Source organism: Phyllostomus hastatus, unplaced genomic scaffold (assembly GCF_019186645.2).
Source record: "Phyllostomus hastatus isolate PE091 unplaced genomic scaffold, TTU_PhHast_1.1 phas_contig_477, whole genome shotgun sequence".
In the NCBI taxonomy this organism is placed as follows: Eukaryota; Metazoa; Chordata; class Mammalia; order Chiroptera; family Phyllostomidae; genus Phyllostomus; species Phyllostomus hastatus.
The window spans coordinates 4,004,013-4,027,701 of record NW_025333889.1 but is presented as its reverse complement, the minus strand read 5'-3'; the positions used below and the strand labels follow the sequence as shown (position 1 = coordinate 4,027,701).

At 53.0% G+C, this 23,689-nt stretch overlaps 1 protein-coding gene and 1 non-coding gene across 4 annotated transcripts in view; both read left to right on the top strand.

The window, feature by feature from the left end:
* The first annotated feature begins 3,966 nt into the window (after positions 1–3,966).
* The window catches only part of ATG16L1 (autophagy related 16 like 1), a 33,605-nt gene continuing 13,882 nt past the window's right edge, over positions 3,967–23,689 (top strand). The window contains exons 1-10 of one of the 3 annotated variants that reach the window (XM_045845720.1): positions 3,967–4,237; positions 7,414–7,507; positions 11,297–11,402; positions 12,365–12,438; positions 13,319–13,570; positions 17,604–17,669; positions 20,031–20,117; positions 20,709–20,765; positions 20,991–21,038; positions 21,662–21,764. In XM_045845720.1, coding sequence (XP_045701676.1) covers positions 4,123–4,237; positions 7,414–7,507; positions 11,297–11,402; positions 12,365–12,438; positions 13,319–13,570; positions 17,604–17,669; positions 20,031–20,117; positions 20,709–20,765; positions 20,991–21,038; positions 21,662–21,764 — 1,002 coding nt within the window. In that variant the 5' untranslated portion in view covers positions 3,967–4,122. The remainder of the gene's footprint in view (positions 4,238–7,413; positions 7,508–11,296; positions 11,403–12,364; positions 12,439–13,318; positions 13,571–17,603; positions 17,670–20,030; positions 20,118–20,708; positions 20,766–20,990; positions 21,039–21,661; positions 21,765–23,689) is intronic. The other 2 variants (XM_045845721.1, XM_045845722.1) reach the window with 2 other exon arrangements.
* On the top strand, positions 22,625–22,896 carry LOC123823282. The gene has a single exon (XR_006786513.1). It is a non-coding gene; the product is annotated as a small Cajal body-specific RNA 6 (non-coding RNA).

Genomic DNA, 23,689 nt, shown 5'->3' with positions numbered 1-23,689 from the left:
GGCTCATGTAACCAGACTAGGGGGAGAATAGGGCTGTGTTACTTTCAGGAATGGCTGGATCCAGGGACTCTAACACTACCAGGATTCTTAGTTTCTTGTCTCTACTTGCAGTGTGTTTTTTCAGACTAAGTTCATGAGACACGGGAGGGGACGGGAATACTAGTGGATCCTGATGCACAGACTCAGGTGTCCCAGCCAAAGGAGGAAAAGGGCTCCGCCCTCCCAGATCCACTTTTGACATTCCTGTGGGGGACAGGGATGAGCGAGGCTTCCTGTGACCACCCCTGGGACCAGTCTGTTGCTCAGAGGGGTGGGAAATGTCACCGTTGTAGCCAGGATCGTGGGATCTGTTGATGAAAGTTGTGGGGGGTGGGAGCTGGGCAGTCTGAACAAAAGACGGGTCCTACATCTCCCTTCTTCTGGGAACTGTCCCTTCCCCTCCATCCAGAAGGAACCGTCCTGGAAGACCGACCCTTCCCCTTTGCTGGGATAGTTAGACATGGGCACTGGCTGGCCCATTGGTCTCTGCCAGGAACTGGGAGCTGGGGCTTAGAGACGCCCGCGTGGTCTGCGGCTCGCTTGTGCTGAGGAGCTGCTGGAGGAACCGCTGCCTTTCACCATCAGGGCGGGAAACAGAAGGAGCGGGGGTGGTGAGACAAGGGGGAAAGGGGGCGGCAGTACCGAGGGCCGCAGGTGCAAAGGGCCGAGCACTCTGACGGGATCCGTGTGCCGGTTCCCCGGTGCTGGTGCCCGGCCCCATCCCTGCTGCGAACTCTGGGCAGCAGCCCACACGCTTGTCAACAATCCCCCCGCCCCCGCCCTTCAGGAAGCTCGAACTGCATTTATGTGGTTGGCAGCCAAAGCCTTCTGATACTAGTGTCCTAGGAAAACAGCCATACCCCGGCGCCCCGACACGCAGTGCAGAGCGTGGTGGAATGGGTGGGTTCCCGCCCGTCTTCCTCTGCTGAACCTGAGCGCTCTGACTCTGTGACATCGCGCAAGTGACTTGACTTCTATGTGTCAGTTTCCTCACTTGTAAGGGGAACCATCAAGAGTAGCTACATGGTTGTGTTGTGAGAACTAAGCGAGTCAATCCACGAAGAGCACAGTGCCTGGCACGTGGAACTCACTCAATACACATTCGCTGTTATTCCCAGTAGGGGAGGGCAGCAGTGTCTGGGAGACCGGCCAGCCAGGGATCGGGTCCCAGATCGCTAGATGTCGAGCCCTCTGGCGGTTTACTGTTCCAGCCACTTGGCTGCCGATATGTAGAGGGGATAACAGGGACTTTCTCTGAAAAAGGTGAATTTCACTCTAATGCTTGTATTGCTCTTCACCAGGATGCCCTCCCTATCGACTAACTTAGGAACTAGTACATCTCTTTACAAGTCCTGCTGCTGCACGTGCTCTGGGTGAGCCAAACTGCACTGTCCGCTGAAACAGAGACTGGACGACGGAGGGAGGTGGTCAAGGGCACAGATGCTCGAGTCAAATGACCTGTGTTTGAGCCCGGGTCTTGCTGCTAACTGGCCTGGTGCCCTCAGACAATTCACCGAACCTCTCCTGCCTCGTATTCTTCAGCCGTAAATGAGGGTGAAGCGGCCAACAGTAGCTCACAACGATCCCACTGAAAACAGCTGTTGGGAGGACCCGAATGGTTGCAATAAGTGGAACACTCGGAAGTTTTGTGCTTATTAGTTATCTTCCGCAGAGCCCACCACCCTGCTGTATAAATGGTTTTATCAACAAATACAGGTTCATTTCTGTGACTTTTTCATGCAGATGTAGTACATGAATAATGTATGACAAGTAGAAAATGTACACAAGGCAGAGAAAATACATGTAACAAACAAAAATCGCTAGCAATGCCACTGCTCAGAGACAATACTGTTAGTATTTTCCTATATCCCATTCATTGATTAAACAGCATTTCCTGAGCATTTAATATGCAGAAAGCTTTACACTCTCTTGCTGGAGTTCTCACGGTGAGCAAAAACAGAACTAGTTCGTGCCCCGTGGAGCCGACGGCCGAGTGGGCAGAAACACACTTTCATCAAGTACTGAGATACACGAGTGTGAAGGTCAAGTGTGGTGCGTGCTGTAAAGGAAAGTGCGTGGACGGCAGGGAGATCTGACCTAGTTGTGGGGGTCCGTTTTCTACAGGTTATGAGGCAGTGATTCCTGAGCTGAGAATTAGCTCATAGAAAGTAACTCCACGAAGGCAGAGGGGAGAGTGTGGCCGGCAGGAGCGCAGGACACCCAGAGGCCTGGATGCGGGAGAGAACACAGTGGGGAGGAGGGAGTCGGGGGACCAGCGACAATGCTGCTGCCGCTGCCGTGTGCACCACACCAAGCTGCCGACTTAGGGAGAGGGCAGACGTAGCGTAGCTAGGTGTGCTTAGTTTAGAAATTATATCTTCTGGTCATTATACATTTTTTTGCCAGGGATGCATTTATTTTACATAAATTGGATTTAGAATACATATTGCTTTTATTATGAACTTGTTTTGAGACAATAAAATACAGCAATTTACCTCTTATTGTTGGAAATATAGGTTGTTTTCAGCCTTTCCACTTTTTCTATGGTTTTCTCTGCATGGATATTAGTCCAAATAATTCTCGGCATCAGTTTCTGCAAATGCAATTGCTGGTTCTGCAAATTTATTAACATATTTTCATCATCATCGTGTCTGGAAAATTAGCAAGTTCAACTGTCAAGATCTGATGCTATGGGATGCTCTGGGCTTTCGAGGTTGGTATGACTCTCACATTCAGACCTACACAACCTGCTTCATTTTCTCCGGCGTGTGAGGAAGTCCTGTTTCTTTCTGATCTCCACAGTCCTTCCCTCAAGTTCAGATCACTCAGTACTAGCTGCCGACAAAGTATCTTTTGCGACAGCACTAGAAGCCTGACTGTCCTACTCTTGGGCTCCTTGGAAGAGGAAAGGCCGTCTTATCTGTGGCTGAAGGGTCTTCCTCTGGACTGGAGACACACTGGAAACGCAGCCAGTGTCTGACAGTCCTTCCCTCTCCTCTGGCCTCCCACTGTGTCCAGTTCTATTTCCATGTACTGAGGTCACTACCTTGGGGTGAGGTTCAGATGATTCTACGACAGACTGAGGTATTCCCTGCTAGGAGCTAACGGACGCCACTTCCTCCACAGCCCGTGTCTTCCATCTCACGTTTCAACATCTGGCAAACTGGCCTTGTCCTCTTTCAAAGTCCTGTTTGTATCTTGACCTTTAGATTACTTTCTAAGGACCCATTGACTATTATATTAGGCCATGATGATTAATGTAACCAATTGATTCACCCCTTTTCGAACTGTTCTTTGCATTTCCTTTCTTCATTGTAAGAAAAAATAAAAATCCTGTTTCCAAGGTCTGGGGTGCGGGGATGCCCTCGCTGAAGCAGCCAGACAGTGGGCAGGCCTTGCAAGGATATTGCGTTTCTAGAACGAGTGAGGCTTGCCATGTGCCAGGCGCAGTGCTAATTGCATTCTATAGGTCACTTCTTTTAATCCCCATGACAGCCCTGGGTAGGGTAGGTATCATTGCGGTCCCCGTTTTGCAGGTTGGAGGCTTTGGGAAGGTTGTCACTCGTCCACAGTCAAGCAGCTACTACGTGGGGAGCAGCCCCCACTTCTGCTCGTAAACTAAGGAGATAAAGCAAAGGGAGGCAGACCAAGAAAGAAAATGTAAAACGCGGTTGAAAAGCAAAGGAAACGTATGCAGGCAGGCGGATGCGGCCTCTTTCCTGCCTCCTTTCCAACCACAGCTGAGCCACCGTGAAGACCCAACGCCTCCCAGCGGCCGCCTCTGTCCCCGCAGCGCTTCCGGCCGCGGGAGGGTGTCATTAACTAGCGTCCTGCGCCGGCGCTGACCACGTGCGTGCGTGTGGAGTATGACGTCAGGGGGGAGGCGGGTCTTCCGGCTCTGGCCAAAACCATTTCCGACAGGAGCCGGAAGACGGTGCCGGATGGCGGCGGGGGCGGCCTGCTGCTGTAGGTGAGCGGTGCGGCTGCCCGCCTTCCCGCGCCCGCTGGTCGCCTCATGCTGCGGGCCACGGCCGCCAGCCCCCGCTCGGATCGGCGGCGCTGAGGCGCGGGGCAGCGTGCATCATGTCGTCGGCCCTCCGCGCCGCCGACTTCCCCCGCTGGAAGCGCCACATCTCCGAGGAGCTGAGGCGCCGGGACCGGCTGCAGAGGCAGGCATTCGAAGAGATCATCCTGCAGTGTGAGCGGCGGGCGGGCCCCGGGAGCGGGCGGGCGGACGGGCCCTGCAGAGGCACGTGGGGCGCCAGCGCGCAGCGGAGGCCGGGGCCCCGGCGCCGCGCGCCATCAGAGCCCCGGACCTTTTGTTTAGAATAAAGCGTTCTGTTTCTTCCACGTTACCCTTGGGTGTGACCGTGCATGGTTTCCCTTACTGAGTTGTGTTCTCTTCGTAGGCGGGCACGGTTCACGTTTGTGTTTGGAAATCCCAGCAGCTCGCCCAGTGCTCGTGCCCTTAAATAGGCAGGCTCCAGAAACGGACGCCGACTCGCATTAACTCGCGCAGTCAACATCGTCTTCTGAGTGCCATTGAAATGTTTGGCCTTTGATTCTGCACGCCTCTTGCCCTTATTCCACTTTGGTGTTCTGTGGCTGTTGCACATTTCGAGTCTTCACTTACGTTAAAGTTGGGACATCATAGCACTTACTGTTAGTGAAAACTTCCGTACGAAAGAGGTGGTTTTCTTCCACACCCGCGGCAATTTGAGCACGAAAACGTTTGCACCCTTAGATGCGTTTTAATGAGCGTTTCCTGGCTCCCGGTTTCTCCAGTTTTACTCAAACTGGTGACGCTTTTGAGATGAGAAGTGGGCACACTTCGGTCCCACGGTTTCATCCAGCCCTTGAGGTCAGCCTGATGCGTGCCTCCCGCTGTGTTGCTTGATGAGGTTCACGGTAATAGTAGTTGCCCTTTGTTGAATTCTGATTGTGCCGGTTCGCAAACCCACCTGTACATTAGAGTCACCTGGGGGAGCTTTTAAATAAAATTACAAAGCCCAGGCCACACCCCAGACTAACTAAACAGCAGTATAGAGGGCTAGGACATGGCCTCAGTATGTTTTTTAATGCTCTGCAAGTAATTTTTAGGTTTGAGTCCTGTGGTGAACATTTGGCAGGTACTGTTTTACTTAATTTTCCTGAAAATTCTGTGAAGCAGGCCCCATTGTCCTTTTTACCCTTGAGGCGTCTCTCTGGGGTGGCAGTCCCGCAGGTTAATGGCAGAGCCTAGATTTGAACCCAATTTGATGGCTTCTAACGTGCCTTTGCTTATTTCATTGGGTTCCCCCAAGAAAGGGTGCCTTCTCGCTGAGCCCATCCTCCTAACAAAGACAGGAAGGAAGAGGGATGGCAGCCCCCTGACCGGTGCTGTTTGTTACCAGAAGCACAGGCAGCCCTCTCATTCGAATGTGATTCCTTCTTTGGTTAAGTTAATTCAGGCCATCAGGTGTTTATTGAATGTTCTTTAAAAGCTCATACACATTGAAAGTCAAAATGAGTTGGAGATCTGACTCCACCCCTTGCTGGCCATTTTTTCCGCTGGCCTTTCTGAGTCTGGTTTGCTGTTGCATCTATACAATGGGGGTGAAGCTTGCTCTTCCTGCTCCATAAAATCAAGGCTGTGAGTGTGCTTGGAAGCCATGAGCATAATAGTCTGTAAGTGGAAGGTGCCTGTAATCACGTCGGCACAGTGTGAATGTCCTTCTGCAGTTTAAAATGGACACCATGGTGGGGCGCAAGGATGTCACATACCAGGACAGGTCAGTCTTGGAGAGGGAACGCACCTTTGAAGAGCTGGGTGCACCTGAGCGGCTGGGAGGGGCAGGAGAGCAAGGACCGCCGACGGTCCGCAGCCCAGCCTTCCGCGTGTCAGCCCTCACTGCCCGGCTGCCCGGGTCTCCTGTCCAGGCCCCGCCCCTGAGCCTGAAGACAAAGATGAAAAGGAGCTGGCGGACAGGCGGCGTGGTCCTGCCACCTCCATCCGTCTCTTTGGTGAGGACAACTTGGAGGAAGGATGCCTCCCAAATACCTCACGTCCTTGAAAGACCTGACGTGATCACAGGGCCCCCAGCTCCGGTGCGACCTGTGGAAGGTGCTCGGTGCTGGCGAGCACCCCAGGCGGGAAGCGCGGCCCTGTTCCGCCGAGCTCGCTCCTTCAGCGAACGTAGATCAGGGGAGTGTTCTGTTTCTGCCCAGGAACTCCACTTTCGGGTGTGAGGGAGCAGTGCAACTCCAGACCGTAAGAGAAGAAAGAAGCTCTTCCTTCGTGAACAGTCACTAGCACCAGCCCTACCGAGTTTTGTTTTTGAGCAGCTACAGTCTCTGACTCGGAGGGTTTGCGACAGCCCCCACCAAAGGTCGCTCTTCTCCGAGTTTCCCGTGGTCACTTTCTGGTTCTGGTGCCCGCCCCGCCCGCATCTGATCTTGCCGGTCCCCTGTGTGCCTGGCATTTCTAGCCCTGGCTTTTCTTTTGAGCTCCTGCACTGTGGTCCCTGTCACGTTTGTGATGTCCAGACAGGGAACTAGTTTTCTCCCTTGAGCCCCCCGCTAAGGCACTCCCCGCCACAGCAGCATCTTCCGCACGGCTGCCTGGGCAAGGGACCTCAGGGGGTCTTTGACCTCCTGCTACTAAATATCTGTTCGTGTCACTGGCTCTTCCCCATCGCCGCTTAAGAAAGGTCTGAATTTCTCATCCTGCCCCCTCTGTGCTGGCTCCAGCCGTTGTCTCCAGCCACCTCCCAGACAGCGCTGCTGGTCGGTCCTCCCGCCGGGGCCGTCATCTTCAGCTGTGACACTGTCGGAGAAGACCAGTAAAGGATCACTCTTCTCTTCCTTTGTATACGTGGACGCCCCCACACCCACCCCGGGACACTCGAGCTCTCACTCATGTCTGTATCCCCAGGGCCCTGGTTTGAAAATCCAATTGCCCAAGTGTAGCAATAGGCACAGTTCTCCTGTGTTGCTGAGCGGTGCATAGTGTTTCGTTCTTCCCTCGTGTTCTGGTATGTTATTTTTCACTTGCAAGGTAGAAACAGGCCACTGTGGGAGTAGGTTGCCTTCACTGGGGAGAACGTTCTCGCAGGGTTGTTTGCGTAGGGTCCTCTGGCCGGGCTGGCCAGGCTGCCCGTGCCGAGGGCAAGCAGCATCTGAAGAGCATGTGTTTCTGGATTTTGGATAATCGATGTAATTGGTGACAAAGTACAGTACTTAGTACTTTGATACCTGATAAAAGTGAAACCTACCCAGTCTTCTGGAGTTCCTTTTTGTCCAAATCTTGATAAGATAGTAAGTAGTAAAAAAAGTGTGTATGAGATTATATAATAAATAACCTGATTTTCCATCCCCCCCCCCTTTTCTTGGTAGATAACAAGTTGCTGGAAAAGTCGGATCTTCATTCAGTGCTGGCCCAGAAGCTACAGGCGGAGAAGCCGGACATACCCAACAGGCATGAGATAAGGTATCCTGGAACCGTCCTGTGTCATCTGTGTGTATCCCTTGGTCGATGTGAGTCTCAGTTCAGTTGTCACTTCTCTGATTCAGAAGCAAACCAGGTCCTGCCCCTGCGCTCCAGTTCTGGCAGCTCTTTTCAGATGGGAATTTCGGAAGCCAGATGCCATATTTTGCTGCGTATAATGCACGCTTTTTGCCCAAATTTTTTAGGGAAAAATAAGGATGTGTATTATGCATGGGCAGTACTAATTCTGTATCTATATAAATGTTTTTAATTCTTGTATTTATGTTTATGTGTTAAAAGCGTAACTCTAGAAAGCAATAGCAATATCTGTTTGCAAAAAAATACCTGGAATATGATAATACAAAAAACAAGTATCTAAATTTAGAATGAAAATTTGAATTAAAAAATTTAAACAAAACATTCTTTTTTTTCCCTGAAATTTTTGGCCCAAATTGTGGGTGCACGTTATACATGGCAAAAGACGGTAAATAAAACCTTTTTTTTTTTTCTTTTTTAAGGTAGGGACCTACCCACCTTAAAGGGCTAGCATTAGTAAGATGCTGTAATCTAGAAGGATTGCTTAAGGCCGGTCACCCGGCCAGATTCTCTCCAGCCAGCAGGGCCGCATTTTCTAAACAGGCCAGCATTCTTGAGCAGATTTACGTGGATCTTGTTAACACAGGATTGCCACAAGTTGCTTTTTCTACAAAACAGGTCTATTTGATCCTTTTTAGTTCAGTGTTTTTCAACACGTTTTAGTAGATTGTGAAATTAAACTAGCCGGTTGCCAAAAACCCTTGTGGGGTTTTTTTTTGTATTTTTTTAAAAGATTTTATTTATTTATATTTAGAGAGGGAAGGGAGGGAGAAAGAGAGAGAGAGAGACATTAATGTGCGGTTGCTGGGGGCCGTGGCCTGCAACTCAGGCATGTACTCTGACTGGGAATCAAACCTGCAACACTTTGGTTCACAGCCCGAGCTCAATCCACTGAGCTACGCCAGCCAGGTGTTTTTTTGTTTGTTTGTTTGTTTGTTTGTTTTTAAGAAAGATTAGGAAAAAGGTCTGCGTTTTTATTGGAGGGCGAGTATTAGCTCGTTAAATATTTGCACATTTGTTCACGATGGGGTTTGATGTGTTCCCGAGGGTCATCTGAGGGCCATAGTCAAAAAACCTGAAAGCCACTCTTCATCAAAGTAGCATAAATGGAATCATTCTAGAGTCTTCTGTCTTCTTTTTCCGTGTGTTTGTGTTTGTGCATTAAACTTGATGGTTTGTATGGAAACAGGACCATTGCTCCTCTAAAATCCATTCTTATTTTCACATTTAGTATTTTTAAGAACAAGGTTGACAATAATTTGGGGCTTTAAAAACCCCCAGAAATGTTAGGTGTGGCTCGGCGTCTTTACTCCTGAGGCTGAGCGGGCTGTGCAACTGACTGCCTGTCCCCTGTGGTTCCTTGGAGGGTGGGTGGGCGGGCGGGTTTCCTGGCGCACCGGCGTGGGGAAGATGAGCAGATGGCCGGGGTCCGTCCTTGCTTGCTGACCGTCCAGCGGGGTGTGCCTGGCTGGGCCCTGGGAGGCCCTCTACAGTACAGAAGATACTGGCTCCAGTGTTCCGGTCGGTTTCAGGGGTAGGGAACGCCAGGTCACCCTTCCATCTGAATCACTCAGTGGAAGACCCAGAACAATTTATTTCTACCAGGTTAGACTCTTGGTGATGATGTTCCTGTATTTATCTGTCAGTCAGACTCACTTGCTTAGAAAGGTTCTGTGAGTTCATGTGAAACAGTTCTTTTTACTGGATATCACTGGGGCGAGGATTCCATTGGAGCACGACCTCCCCCCCCCCCCCCCCGCCAGTGACTTGTGTTCGTAATCAGGCCTCTCCCGTTATTTTCCATATGTTGTCTGTGGTTCCCTTTTCCCTGGGGGATCCCGTCCCTCCCCACACACACTCAGATCTGCAGGGCTGTGGGCTCCGCCCCAAGTCCCCTGTGCATCTGTCCCTTGGTTTACATTTACTTTGCTGCTGCCTCTCCCCCACCCGGCCCGCCCATCCTCCTTTCGTCTATTCTCGGTCCTTTCCCTCCTGCACTGTGGCCGCAGGCTTCTGCACCCGGTGCTGCTGGTGCTGGTGGTGCTGGCCCGGCCTTAGGGGTGCAGAGAAAACTGAGTCTAGTGGGGTGGGTCTCTTCAGGGTGTGCTTGCTAGGGTGATGAGTGAGTGCACGGAAGATGGCTGCCTGATGGGCTTGTTAAAAAAAATTCAGCTGAGCAAATTTGAAGATCTGATTGGATATAGTGAGATCTGAATCTGGTGAATCTGGAGCATCCCCTGTAGCGACTGGAAGGGCCTTTAGGGAGTGGGACAGCACGGGAGGTTTTCGTGGGAAGAAGGGTGGGACAAGGGCGCTACTAACAACCGAAAGGAAAGGCTTATTGCCCCTCCCAAAAGAGTTTGTATCTTGCAGATTGTTTCCTTCTTCGGGGAGGGAGGAAATGGAGAGGCTCCTGAGACAGATTGCCTTTTAGGTGTTAACTGAACTTGTAGACTGCTTGGTTGATCTGGAGGAGTTTGAAACTGCAGTTTGATCAGGTGTTAAATCTTGGTTTGAGATTATGGGCTTTTAGCACAAGTGACGCCCTTTAGGTTTCCTTCTCCTTCCTGTCTCCTTAAGTCCTGCCTGTCTTGTCCTAATGAATCTTAATAGAACTGTATACTTGAAACCTGTATCATTTTATTAACCAGTATCACCCCAATACATTTAATGAAAAATCTTTTAAAGAGTTTATTTATTTATTTTTAGACCGAGGGAAAGGGAGGGAGAAGAAGAGGGAGAGAACATCAATGTGTGGCTGTCTCCTGTGTGTCCCCCACCGGGGTCCCCTCCTACAACCCAGGCACGTGCCCTGACTGGGAATCGAACCAGCAACCTTCGGTTCACAGGCCGCACTCAATCCACTGAGTCACACCAGTCGCAGCAAATTGAATGAAATTTTAAAAACTCTTTTAAAAGTTTTACTTATATCAGTTGACTTCCCTTTTAAATATTTTAACCCCTTTGCTTACTAAAAAGATTAAAATTAAATTCTTCAGCCTCGAAACAGTGGATTCCAGTAGTTTTTTAAGTAGGCTTCCTAGACATTTCTTTCCAGTCTCTGCACGGGGACCTCAGAGAAGCCTTCTTCAACTGCCCTGCATAGAGTAGGCCCCGGTCGCTCTGTCTCCCATCCAAGCACGACCCAGGCCTGACCCTGCTTAGCTTCTAAGATCAGACGAGGTCAGGTGTGTTCTGTGGTAGGACCGTAGACGGGACCCCTGTCGCTCTGTTCCCCTCCGTTCCTGCTTAGTTTCCCAGCACATCTGACCCCGCCCCCCCCCCCCCCCTTCGTGGGACTGTGTGTTGTCTCTGCCCGCAGCCGACTGCCGGCTGCAGGGGCGGGAGCTCTGCGGGTGCTGCCTTGTCCCGGGGGCTGTGCCCGGCACGGCGCTGGCCCTCGTGTGCTGGACCCGCGAGCAGCCCACTTGTCTCCCCCACAGTTACCTAGCCTTCGTCCCCGACACGCCTGGTGGTCGGGGCGGTGGCTGGTCTCCTCCCCACGTCAGGTTTGCAGTGGCTTGTCGCTCGGCTCACCCGGGGGCCCTGGCCCGCTGTGTCGGCTGTGTCGTCGTGTTCAGGGTTGAAGTTCTGGAGTTAATCATTTGACTGCCTGGTTGAGGGAGCTTGGGGTCTGATTTGTTTCCCCCTCTCTTTTTTGCGCCTTCTCTTCATCTGCCCGGTTCGGGGAGTCAGTCCCGGACATGATGGCACGTGGAACGATGGCCAGCTGCAGGAGATGGCCCAGCTGAGGATGAAGCACCAGGAGGAGCTGACCGAACTGCACAAGAAGCGTGGGGAGGTGAGCGTGGCCTCTCTCTTCCCCTGTCTTCCGCTCCGCGGGGGTCTCGTGGTGGGGAGGACAGGCTGGCTGGCTGGCTGGCAGCCGCCCTGGCTACATGTGGCATCGCCAGCTCTATCCACGTGAATGAAACAGCAGGACAGGTGTGAGGCCTTTGCCCCCACCAGCGAGGGGGCGAGCCATGAGATCACTGCCTGGCGTCACGCCCCAAGGCGGTGTGAAAAGGACAGGTAAAGACTTGAAAGAAAAGAAGCTTTCTGCTTGGTCCGCTGAAGGCCCTCCTAGTACCTTCCCAAAGTTTCTGAGAGAACTCGCAGAGGCACGTGACAGGTGGGGGCTGCCAGAGAGGAGGGGCTGGGGAGAGGGCGCATCGGGTAAAGGGGTCACTCGTGTGGTGACGGATGGGAACTAGACTTTTGGTCTAGTAGACACAGATGTCGAATTATATGTAATGTCACACTCCTGAAAGTTCTATGACATTATAAACCAATGTTACCTCAGTAAAGAAATAAATTTTTTGGAAAGCTTTTGAGTGAATCCTGAAATTTCAGAAAGAATCAAATTCTGTGCTGTGTTGACCCTGGGTGCAATCATGATGGTAAATTATGAACAAATATGCAATTTACGGATCACCTGAACGGATCATTTTGTCAGCTAAAGAGTGCAGAAAGGTAGCTGGGGTGGAGGGGTAGGCAGGAACCTGGCCTCCACAGGAACCTGGCGGTCGCCTGGACCCCTCGTCTTCCGCCGAGCCTGCCGTCAGCAGGGACGCATCACACGCGTGCCCGTGAGCACCCCCACGGGCCCTTGGGCTCCTCTCAGCCGCCCAGCTCGTCTCTTCTTGCCGTGGGCCGACTCCACGGGCACCCTTCCCTCCCTAAAAGTGAAACGGCCTGCTGTGCCTTAGTTTTCAGCCGAGGCCCTGCCGCCCGAGTTCATGAGCGTGCTCTTCCTGCCCACAGTTAGCGCAGCTGGTGATCGACCTGAACAACCAAATGCAGCAGAAGGACAGGGAGATGCAGGTGAATGAAGCAAAGTGAGTAGATTCAACATCTCCCTCGGGACTGGTCATGGGGTCGCGCCTCTGTTTTCTGTGCTCTGTGAGCAGCGCCGGTGGTGGGCGATGACAGGTGACAGCCGTGTCGCACTCACGGCGAGTGCCATTTTGTGCATGCATGGCAAGGGATCTTCTGCCGCCTGGGGGCGAGGGGAGGCAAGGACAGTTCCCTCAGTCTTCCAGGTGCCCAGCATACTCCTCGGGAGTACCTCTGGCCCTTGCAGGTATCCCTGCGGCATTTGCATTTCTCCCCGTGGCCACCGGGTGTGGCAGCTGGTGTCGGCTGTGGTGGAGGTGGGGCCAGGATAGCAAGTGTGTGACCCTCGAGAACAGGGATGAGTTTGTGGGCAGGATTATTCTCAATGCAGGAGAAGCCTGGCAGACAAGATAAACAGGGAATCAAGCCTCAGTTTCATCTGTGTCTTTCCCCTTAATATGCGGGGAGGGGCGTCTAGAGGCCTAGAACGGTGGAGAACCTTCTCAGGTGTTCTCGCTCGGTGAACAGTAGAGCTGATGGCATGCATAGGGTTTCCAGCCCCGGAAGCCTCCATTGACCACTCGACTAAGCAAAGGCTCCCTTTCCTTCAAACCCTGCTTTTCTGAAAGGTGCTCTAGTAGTCCTTCATAGTCTGGATGAACTTGACTGCAGATGCTTCCTCTTCTAATGGGGTGTCCCAGGGGTTGGGGCTGGGCTAAGCTGAGTGAGGCATGATAAAGATGAGGTCTCCTGCACGGCGCCTGGTGTGATGGCTGAGGTGCCCGAGCTAGTACCGCTCGAGCACCGCACCGGTCCAGGTCGTCTGGCCCCGGTGCAGGGCTCCTGCGTGGCGCCACCCCTCCCCTGCGTGTCTGCTTTCAGAATCGCAGAGTGCTTGCAGACGATCTCGGACCTGGAGACGGAGTGCCAGGAGCTGCGCAGTAAGCTGCAGGACCTGGAGAGGGCCAACCAGACCCTGAAGGACGAGTACGACGCCCTGCAGATCACGTTCACGGCCCTGGAGGAGAAGCTGAGGAAGACTTCGGAGGAGAACCAGGAGCTGGTCACCAGGTGGATGGCCGAGAAAGCCCAGGAGGCCAACCGCCTCAATGCGGAGAATGAAAAGGATTCGAGGTGGGAAGTGAATCCATGGTGTGTGGGTTCCTTGTTTTGTGAGGTCGCACCTCGGTCTTTGAAAACAAGGAAGCGAAGCTGGCAGCGCCAGCCACAGGGTGGGGGATGCCAGAAAATGCTATCGAAACTAGAAATAGCAAGGGCGGATTTAAAGAGATTTGCATTTATAAGAACAGTTTGGCAGCCGAACAAAGGATTACGTCTCCAAAGGGCTTACTTTGGCCCATGCTGATTTTGCCAGTGAATTCTTTCAGTGTTTTGAAGAGAAAAGCTAAGTTTTGAGTAATATAAATATTAAACCAGAATTAGAAAGAAATTGAAATCCCTCCAAGTTTTGTAAAAACTATTTAGGCCCATACCAAAAAATCTGATTTCGCTAGTATACAACTTCACATGAACATAGATGTGAAATTCCTATATCAAACTCATTTTTACGTTTTTAAAAAAATCCGTTGAAGTTCTGCTAGGATTTATCCCGGGAACTAAGAGATGGTTTATTGGGAAAGCAATGAAATATATCTTGTTAGAAAATAAACGATGTGACCACTTTACTAGATCCTGAAATGGCCGTTTGCTCAGAATCAGTTCCCGATCCTGGAGAAAACCCCTTAAACTGGGAACAAAAAGTTTTCATAAAAACAGCCAATAGTGTGTGTAACAGAGGAGTCAGTCCCTTTAGGGAAATTTGTGAAAATTCCCCCAGAGAGGCCCCTACAAGCGTGACGGAGGCCCGTCGTCCTGCGTGCATCCCCAACCAAGCCAGGAAGAGGAGAAGGGAGGGCCCCTGGCTGGACTCGGAGAGGAGCTTCGGCCATGCAGCCGGGGGAGCGTGCCGAGCGCGGGCTGACGGGCAGGGAGGGGGCGGCCGGGGTGCTCCCCCTAGGAAACCTAAGGAGGGTCATCTGAGAAACTAATAGTGATGAGCCTTCTCCGGAGACTAGGGCACAGCGTTTTAAATCCCACGTCAGTAGTGTAGGATCTGAAAAGAGTATTGCAGTTCATCTAAAACAGTGTATGAATGAATGAAAATGAGAGTCTTAGTAACAGCACTAGCCCTACCAAATCATGTACTGAACCCTAAGGTAGAAGCAAAAATGTGACCGTCCGCTGTTTACTTTGTGAAAAGTTCCTAAACCGAGTGTCGGAGGACTTTTTAAAACGTTAAAAGGAATGGAAATAAAGAGTGGGCTGGGTAAAATTTTTAGACTTTTTACTGTCAAAGGACACAAACAGTCAACCAGCACACGCTGTTATAAAACAGACATCTTTAACAGCACCCGTGAGGAATGAATGGTAATGGTGGGCGCCGAGACGGACGGGTCAGGAGAGTGACCGTGGTCAGTAAACCCAGCCGCGGGGGCTGTTGGGAGGCAGGTGGGAGGGTGGGGACGGGCAGTCCACTTGTGCAGCCTGGAGGACAGTGGGGTGACTGGGAGGCAGTCTGAAAAGTGTCCCCACTTGTTGGGCTTCGTCCTGAGGAGGTAATGAGTCTGGTTCCCAAGTGTCAAGGTCGCTCGCCATTCACTGCGGTGAGTAAGTAGAAGCAGCGTGTCCCTCGGGAGATCAATCAATGGTGATGTTTGCATGCAGTGGGGCTTTTGTCTTTCTTAGTTTTCTGTATTTTCTAACCCTTTTCAGTTTCTACCATATTACGAAGAAAATATTTTACATTCTTCCTGTCTGGTGTTGACTGGGAGTGGAATAGCTTGTCCTAGGCCTCGGAGCTCGGAGGCAGCTGGGAGGGGAGGGCAAGGCTGCGAGCCGCCTGAGGCGTTGCTCTGCGTGCTGGAGGGGGAGGTGCGGGAGTGTGTGGCTGCTGAGGAGAAGCCCCGCAGCCTCCCCGTGCGTGGGGGGGGACGGTGCAGACTCTCTGGAGGAAGCGGTCCTCTGGAATGTTCTCCCAGGGGTGTGCACACACATGGACGTGCCGTCCTCTGCTTGCCTGTGTTACTGCCCTTCCCCTTCCAGCAGCTCCTGTTTACCTGGCTCAGCGTGGCGCACTGCTTTGGGATGGCTGGTCGTGCCCTGCCTCCATGCCTCCCTCACTGGGCTGCGGCACATGCTGCCGTCCGGCACCGCGGCTGCTGCGGAGCTGGAGGAGTGGGAAGGCCGCCTCCTTTCAGTAGTCCCAGAAGGCCGGGGGCAGGTGTTTCCCTCCCCCGTGACCTTAGGGCTGCCCTTGACCCCTTACAGACAAGGGTCTTTCCCTCGGAGGAGCGTGGCCCACACGGCACACACCGAAATGCTGCCTTTCCCTCAGAGACAGCTCCTAGGGCGTGTGTTTGGCTAGAAACAACTTGTTAAACTGGTCTTTTGGTCACTTGTAACACTTTTCATCTTCCAGGTGTAAACTTAAGATAGTAACATAATTTTTCAAGCTATAATAATCTTGTTCCTTCCCAAGACTCTGGCATGTCACCTGGAGGACTTTTCCCCATTTTGAGAATTAATCTTTCTGCTGGAGGCTTAAAAAGAATTGTAGCAGAATTCTTTTTCTTTCTTTTTTTTTTTTAATTTTAATTGTTCAAGTACAGTTTTCTGTCTTTTATTCCCAGCCTACCCACCCATCGCTCCCCACCTCCCTTCCATTTCCATCCACCCCTAGTTTTTGTCCACATATCCTTTATACTTGTTCCTGTGAACCCTTCCCACTGTCCCCTGAAATTCCCTCTTCTCTCCCCTCTGGTCACTGTCAGCCTGGCCTCTATTTCAGTGACTTTGGTTATATTTTGCTTGTTTGTTTGTTTTGTTGTTTAGGTTCCTGTTAAAGGTGAGATCATATGGTATTTGCCTTTCACTGCCTGGCTTGTTTCACTTAGCATAATGCTTTCCAGCTCCATCCACGCTGTTGCAAAGGGTAGGAGCTCCTTCTTTCTTTCTGCTGCATAGAATTCCCTTGTGTAAATGTACCATAGTTTTTTTGATCCATTCATTTACTGATGGGCATCTTGGTTGCTTCTAGCATCTAGCTATTGTAAATTGTGCTGCTATGAACACTGGGGTGCATAGGTTCTTTTGGATTGGTGTTTCAGGATTCTTAGGATAGAGTCCCAGCAGTGGAATTGCCAGGTCAAAAGGCAGATCCATTTTTAGTTTTCTGAGGAAGTTCCATACTGCTTTCCATAGTGGTTGTACCAGTCTGCAGTCCCACCAACAGTGCACTAGGGACCCCTTTTCTCCACGACCTCTCCAACACTTGTTATTTGTTGCTCTGTTTATGACGGCCATTCTGACTGGTGAGAAGTGATATCTCATTGTGTGTAGCAGAATTCTTGACCGGAGCTCAGTAGCAGTGCTAGAGTTCCGGGCCAGGGGTGAGACCCCAGGAGGAGGCCAAGGGGAGACAGTAGGAAGCGCCTGCATTTGGGACTTGGGAAGGAGGACAAGAACGGTTTTCATGAAAAGGGATGTGACCATTGGCAGCATTCAGACCCTGCCACGGCCAAGACCTCTGGGTCCAGCCCCAGCGAGCTGAAGTCACGTGCACTCAGGTGACTCAGGACTCACTGCACCCGCACGTCCTCATCTGTAAAACGGGAATGTCGCCACTCGGCCTCCGAGCGTTGTTACGAGGACTGAACGAGTTAACACGTGTAAAATAATAGGACTGAGCCGGGCACAAACATGATAAATTCCGAGCACATCTTAACTGTTATTCTTCAGGCTCCAGGTGTGTTTGTGTGGGACCGTTTGCTGCAGAGGGCAAACCGAGACTCACTCTGGATGCGCCCGATGCGCCTTTTCACCCCGTGCGGTCCTCCGCCCCAGCGGGCCGGCCTCCGCCGCGGTTCACTGCCCTCTTTAATAGCGCGGCCCTTCCTCTGGGCTTTGCTCCGACGTCCTTCATGAGGGGATCCTCACGGCTGTTACCTGTGTGGGTCTGGGGCTTCGGTGTCTTTGTCTAGGGTGGCTCTTATTTTGGGTGCAGTGAATGTTTGGATGTGTTCTTAGAACTGGCTGATTAAGAGCCAAAGCCCCGTGCTGCCTCCAAGCAAACATAAATAGTGGACTTTGTTGTTTTTTTTTTAAATAGGAGGCGGCAAGCCCGGCTGCAGAAAGAGCTCGCAGAAGCAGCGAAGGAACCTCTGCCCGTGGAGCAGTAAGTAGAGACACGAGAGTCAAAACTGTGCTCTTCCTAATGTGATTTACTCCTTTTAAATAGATTTTTTTTTAATTTATATGAAACCATTGTATAGATTGTCAAAAGAGGGGTAAAAGATTAAGGGAGAAAATTAAAGAACACTCAATACCTTCCAGGAAGCCATTCCCGTTTACGCTCGTCACGCGCTATGAGCGTGAGTTCTGACTCCCTGCACCCCTGGCAGCCGACAGCCCCGCTGTTTTCTTGTTGGCACCGACCGAGTTCTGCTCCGGCTGGGGCGGGGGCTGGGGCTGGGGCTGGGGCTGGGCAGTGCGATGCTGGCCTGGCTCTCCTGCTCTCTCGCTCTGTGACTTTAAGGGGACATTGGGGCAAACCTTAGACGCGTAAGTGAAGGCAGGGGCCCCGTGGAACAAGAGGAACAGAATCAGTTGGAGCTTTTCCCGGCCTGGGGGTAGGGTGGAGAGTCTGCCTGAGAACCAGAGCTTTGTTTTGAGGTGGTGGCTGTTCTGACAACTGAATTTTTTTTGTCTCTAGCTCAGGCTGTGTTCTTTTCTATTGAAATATAGCCTGGAATATGGTATTAGAATTACGATCCAGTTTTTTAACAATTGCTTCCTCAAAGGTGGAGGGGCGGGGTTTAAATTCCGTTAGTAGCCATCTACCAGACACAGGTCTTTGTTGATGAGAAAACAAGAATGCTCTCACACCGAGCTTTGCTTCAGGTGTAGGGCGTGCGTTTCTTCTGCACTCTCAGGTGTGCAAAGGGAACTTCACACGTCTGTTCCCGAAACCGTGAAGTAGATAAATAAGTGACCTGGGAGTGAGATTTGATTTAGAAATAACAGCGTACAAAGCGTCCTCTGCCTGCCTCCCGTTTGCCAGCGAGAACAGGTGACTGGGTGTGAGCGATTCAGCCGGTCGAATGTGCAGAACGGGGCCGAGCTGGGACGCAGACGCAGGGGGTCTGGTGTCCAGGGCCTGTTGTTCTCAGCCTCCGTGCGCCCCTGAGAGAGGCGTTTCTGGGGGAAAGGGCACTTCCGTGTTTGAAGGGTTGATAATCGGGTGCCAGACCCCAGTGTTTGCTCGTGGCGCTGGGCCTTTGCAGAGTGCCGGTGCCTTTGTGGCTGTAGAATTCTACCCGAGAGCGTGTGCATGGGCTCAGCTCACGTTTGCTGCTCCTGCCCTCTCTGCCGGTCTGTCCTCGCCCCGTGCGAGCACAAGTGACTGCCCGGACCGCGGTGAGGAGAAAAGGAAGCCCGGCCCTGTCCTCTTTCTCCAGGCCGGCCCTTGTCGCCCTCCGCGCCCTGGCCCGGGCTGGGCTCAGCTACGTGGGCTCCTAGAAGCAGTAGCCCAGGACAATAAGCTTACTTTGACTTGGCTTAACTTGCTCGGTAACAGGTTCTTAAGTATATATGTACTTTATCCAGATAATCAAGCATGAAAAAAATCTTGCTTTCAAGTTCTTACGAATCCAAAAGTCAGGTGATAACAGCCTTGGGTTATGACATCTTACCATTTTACTTCTCTCTGAAGACTGCAACTTGGTAGGAGGTCACTAAGACCAAAGCGATGACTTGCCCCCCCCTCCAGGAAAACGGGGGGAGAAGGAGCGTTCCAGAGGTGCTCTGGGCCCCGTGGGGTGAGCAGAGCAGAGGCGTGTGTTCTGAGGACCAGGTGGCGTCGCGTGAGACGCCGTGGGCTCCCCAGGTGTCAGGAGCACCGGGCGCCTCGACTATAAAGTACCCCGAGCCAGAATGGGTTGTGTTGGGATTCTGACAGAGAGTTTTAGAAGACTTTCCTGTTTTTGATATTATTAAAATAATATTTAAAATGGCTGTTAAGGCAACCGTGGATTTCCTTGCGCTGTTATCGGTCCCTTGTTCACCGGGACCTTCCCCCTACACTCCTGTCCTGTGCTGCGTAGCCGCCCCTTCCTGTCCTCTGAGCCCCTCCGCCGTCTCGCGGGAACTGTGTGTGTTGGTGAGGACAGTCCAGTGGTTCGAGGGCAGGGCCCTTTCGGCTGCAGACCAGACTTCTGATGGAGAGACTCTGCCTCGGTTCTGGTTAGGCGGTTTTAGACGTAATGAACTGTTATTTAATTGCTTTCCGAGTGCGATTTAAAGGGTCAAAAGCTCCTTTTTAAGGTTATTTTCTGCTGCAGTTCCGGATTTGGATGGAACGGGTTGGACGTTTAGAGCGTGGCAGTTCCTTTTCCTCCAGCGAACCCTTAACCACGGCTGTCACGGCCAAGCACAGGGGATGCATGGGTAGGAGGTGGGTCAGCGTCTGCAGAGCAGGCCCATCGCGGCGTGCCTGCCGAGCAGAGTCAAAGACTCGGCCCCCTGCCCCTCCTTCCAGGGACGACGACATCGAGGTCATCGTGGACGAAACCTCTGAGCACACCGAGGACACCTCCCCCATGCGAGCCGTCAGCAGAACGGCCTCGTAAGTAGCCGGGAAAGGAGCGCTGGGGCGCGGTTTGACAGCGCGTCGTGGCCCACAACCGCAGAGACCAGTGGGCGGGCTCCTTGTGTCCCCGCCTTGCGCTCGGCTCAGCGGGCGGCGGGCGGCCCTCCCTCCTGCTGCCGCCAGCTGAGCGGGGAGGCCGGGGAGGCCCAGCGGCTTGCTCAGAGGTGGACAGAGGTTCAGACCTTGTCAGGCGGGGTGCCTAGTTAGATCATCCTGTTTATCTCACTTGGGCTCCGGGGTTCTTTCGGTTTGGGAAAGCAGGGCTGAAAGAATGGGGACTGGTTATTAACAGCCAGTTAGACAGTCTCGCTGTCAAAAACATGGTTTCCAGGGAAGCCAATTAATAATGCTAGGGAACCTCGTTTCCTCCTGAAACTCTGAGGCTGGGTTTTCCTCCTTCCTGCCCACTGTCATCTGGTGGTTTGCACTGCGGTGGGCTGCTCGGCGGGGGTTTGGGAACTCACTGGGAAACTTTCTCAGGTACCTATTTTTGTGGACTGTTGTTATTGATTGATTATTTGGGAAAAATGTTTCTAAGGTTTAAACCTATCCTCCCCTCCTCTTTAGTAAGCGACTCTCGCAGCCTGCTGGAGGCCTTCTGGATTCTATCACTAATATCTTTGGGTAGGTTAGAAATCTTTCACCTCCCCTTGTCGATAATGTGTGTAAATATACCCAAGTCTGTGTACGTGATCTACTATAATTTCTGTAAGCACACACCGGAGTTTCAGTGGTGCGGACTGGACAGGTGCCTTAATGTCAGCTTTTCATTTGGCTTCTTCCTTTCTCCTCAACTTCCTTCTCTGACTCTTGCTGCCTGGTGATCTCGGCCTTACCCTCTACCTCTAGTCTGTCCGAGTCTCCCCTTGGGGGGCACCACTCTTCCGACGCTGCCAGGTGAAGCCATTACCCACCCCTACTACCCCGGCATGCGGGTGCGGGTCATTGACAATCACGCTGATCACCGCTTCGCTGCCCCCTGTCATCCGTGTGCGTGTGCTAACCGAGACGCTTTGCATGTTCCGAGGGGTGCCGCCGGCCTGCGAGCGGGGCGGTGGGGCGAGCGCTTTGTCCGGCAGCCACGCTCTCTCTGCTCTTTCTTCCCCCGCGTTCGACTCCCCCCGACCGCGGTGTGCGCTGAGGGCGATTGTGACTGGGCACTGAGCGCCCTTAAACTGCTTCACAAAACTGCCAGCGGGCTCCTCCTGAGCCGGCAGTCCCGTTACGTCGGGGAGGCTCCCCGGGGGGCTGCTGACCGGGAAGCCGCTGTGCAGGATCGCTCCTCCGTGTTGGGTTCTGGAGCCCGTGGGCGGCAGGCGGAGAGAACAAGTGTGTGCCGCTTGTCTGCCCAGTTGTCGTGGGAGTGAGGATGCTTCTCGTGTGGCCGGTCACTCTGTAAGGGGTCCAGAGGGGAGAGAAGCTGCTGGTTGTTAGCAAAGGTCTTTGAATCCCTTCTGGGTTTGGCGGACGATCAGCCTCGCGCTGTCCTGCCTGACGTTCTCCTTCCTGTTGCTTCTCAGGAGGCGCTCCGTCTCTTCCCTCCCAGCCCCCCCGGACAGTGTGGATACTCACCCCGGTTCTGCTAAAGAAGTGAGGGTCCCAACCACCGCGGTGTGTGTCTTTGTAAGTACGACCGACCCCACCCCCGCCCCCCCCAGCCTCGGGTGGTAGCAGTGTGGCAGCAAACGGGCCCTTTCTCCCGCGGCGGCCAAGCTCTCGCATGCTTTCTCTGTAGCGCAGGCCTTTGTGCCTGTCGGCTCTGTCCGGTGGGGGCAGTCCTGCGTTTTGCTTAGCGTCAGACGACAATGTGTGACAGCCATCCTCCACCATACAGCACTGGCTGAGAGAGAGGATTGGAAGCAGGCGGGACGGGGCAAAGGAAGACTCATTAGGGGTGCTAAGACATTAATAATTCACACAGTTGCTGTCACCAGTTGGCTCCAGTGTAGAGTCGGAGTCTAGTCAGTGGCCTGTGGTGAAGGGTCAGCAGGGCAGCGGTTGGCTCCGTGGTTCACGTGCACACCTGTGAGACCTCCGACTGTTAGGAGCGCGTGGTTGGAAGGAGGCGTCAGTTCCTGGCGGGAGCCACTGTACTGTTGGGGCCGTCGGCTAGAGATCAGAGCTGGGTCCCTGCTGGGGTCGGGGCGCAGACACGGCCAGCTGGGGGCGTGGAGAGTGCCTGGTCAGGGCCCGGGAGCATATGGGGTGGACGGGCAGACAGGAAGAGCAGGGCCAGGACCGCTGGGCTGACTCTGGGGTTGTATGCGGCACCTCGGAGGAGCCAGCTCTCAGGGGAGAGAAGGACTTGCTGTGAAAACGGGGTGGCATTTTTATGGGGGAGCTGTCAGTTCCAGGCGTAAGGAGGCACTTGAATAATCAGATACGTGCACACCGTGAACTGGCTGAGCGACGGACGGACTGCCTTGGACGTTGTCCAGAGAGCCCGCCCCACCCCCGCGCAGGCCCGCCGGCCGCCTCCCGGAGGTCGATGATGATTGGTAAAAGGTCTGATCGCACCTGATGTCACAGCCCTCCCTCGCCCTCAACTCCCAGCAGCCCTTCTTTTCCTCCCGTCACATTTGAGTGGTGTGCACGGGGCAGTGGGGCTGCTGACACTCCGGAATGCTGTCGGAGCGTGTTCTGAGAGTGGACAGTTCACAGCTGACAGCCTTCCCACAGACCCGGCTCTCAGGAGGCTGACGAGCGGCAGCCGTGGGTGTGACGGTGCGTGATCTCAAGTTTTCAATCTGAGACCTCTTCGGTGGACGTTGCTTTAAACAAAGACAAGGAAGGGAATTGCGTGGGGCTGAGAGGCTTGGTCCCTGTCATATAGCTTTTCAGCGGTGGGACACGGAGGAGGGGTGGGTGGGAAATGCGATCGCCAAGCAAAGAAAGGACAAAGTGCCGTGCGCATCCGGTCAGTTAACAGAGTCACGCTCGCGATAACGTTTTAGCAGCTCGTTCAGCCCCAAGCAAAGGCGAAGGTGAGGTTTCATCTTCCCAAGATGACCTTTAGGGACAATGACGGATGACCTGTTTGATGGTCTGATATTAAGAGTCCATGTTTTCCGTGGTCTTTTTGTTTCTTTTTGTTCCGGAAATTTTCAAGCAGAAGTGGGGAGTAAAAGAACCTTATTTATTGTTCAGTTTCAGTCATAGGCAACGTCCAGCAGTCCGTGTTTTAGTCCGTGTCTGTGGCTTAAAGAGAGGAGCGTACATGGACAACTTCCGGTGTTCCCTCGCCCCATTCCTGGATGGGATGCTTCTCACTCGGTTTCCCGTGTCCTGCACACAGATGCCCCTTGTTGCGCCACGTGTTGCCGGGTGGAAGCCAGACTCGGTAGTTTCCCTCTGGCGAATGTAAACTGCCCCCCGGGAAGCGCCTGCCCACGTCTCTGGAGGGCCCTGTGGCCGGGCACAGGCCTGGGCCACGGGGCCCGTGGGCATGCTGCTTCGTCGGCGAGCGAGTCGAGGCTCCAGGACGGGGGTGGGGGGGGCTTGGCGGGGGCCGCACCGCCAGTGCGCACGAGGGCCTCCACAGGTCCCTC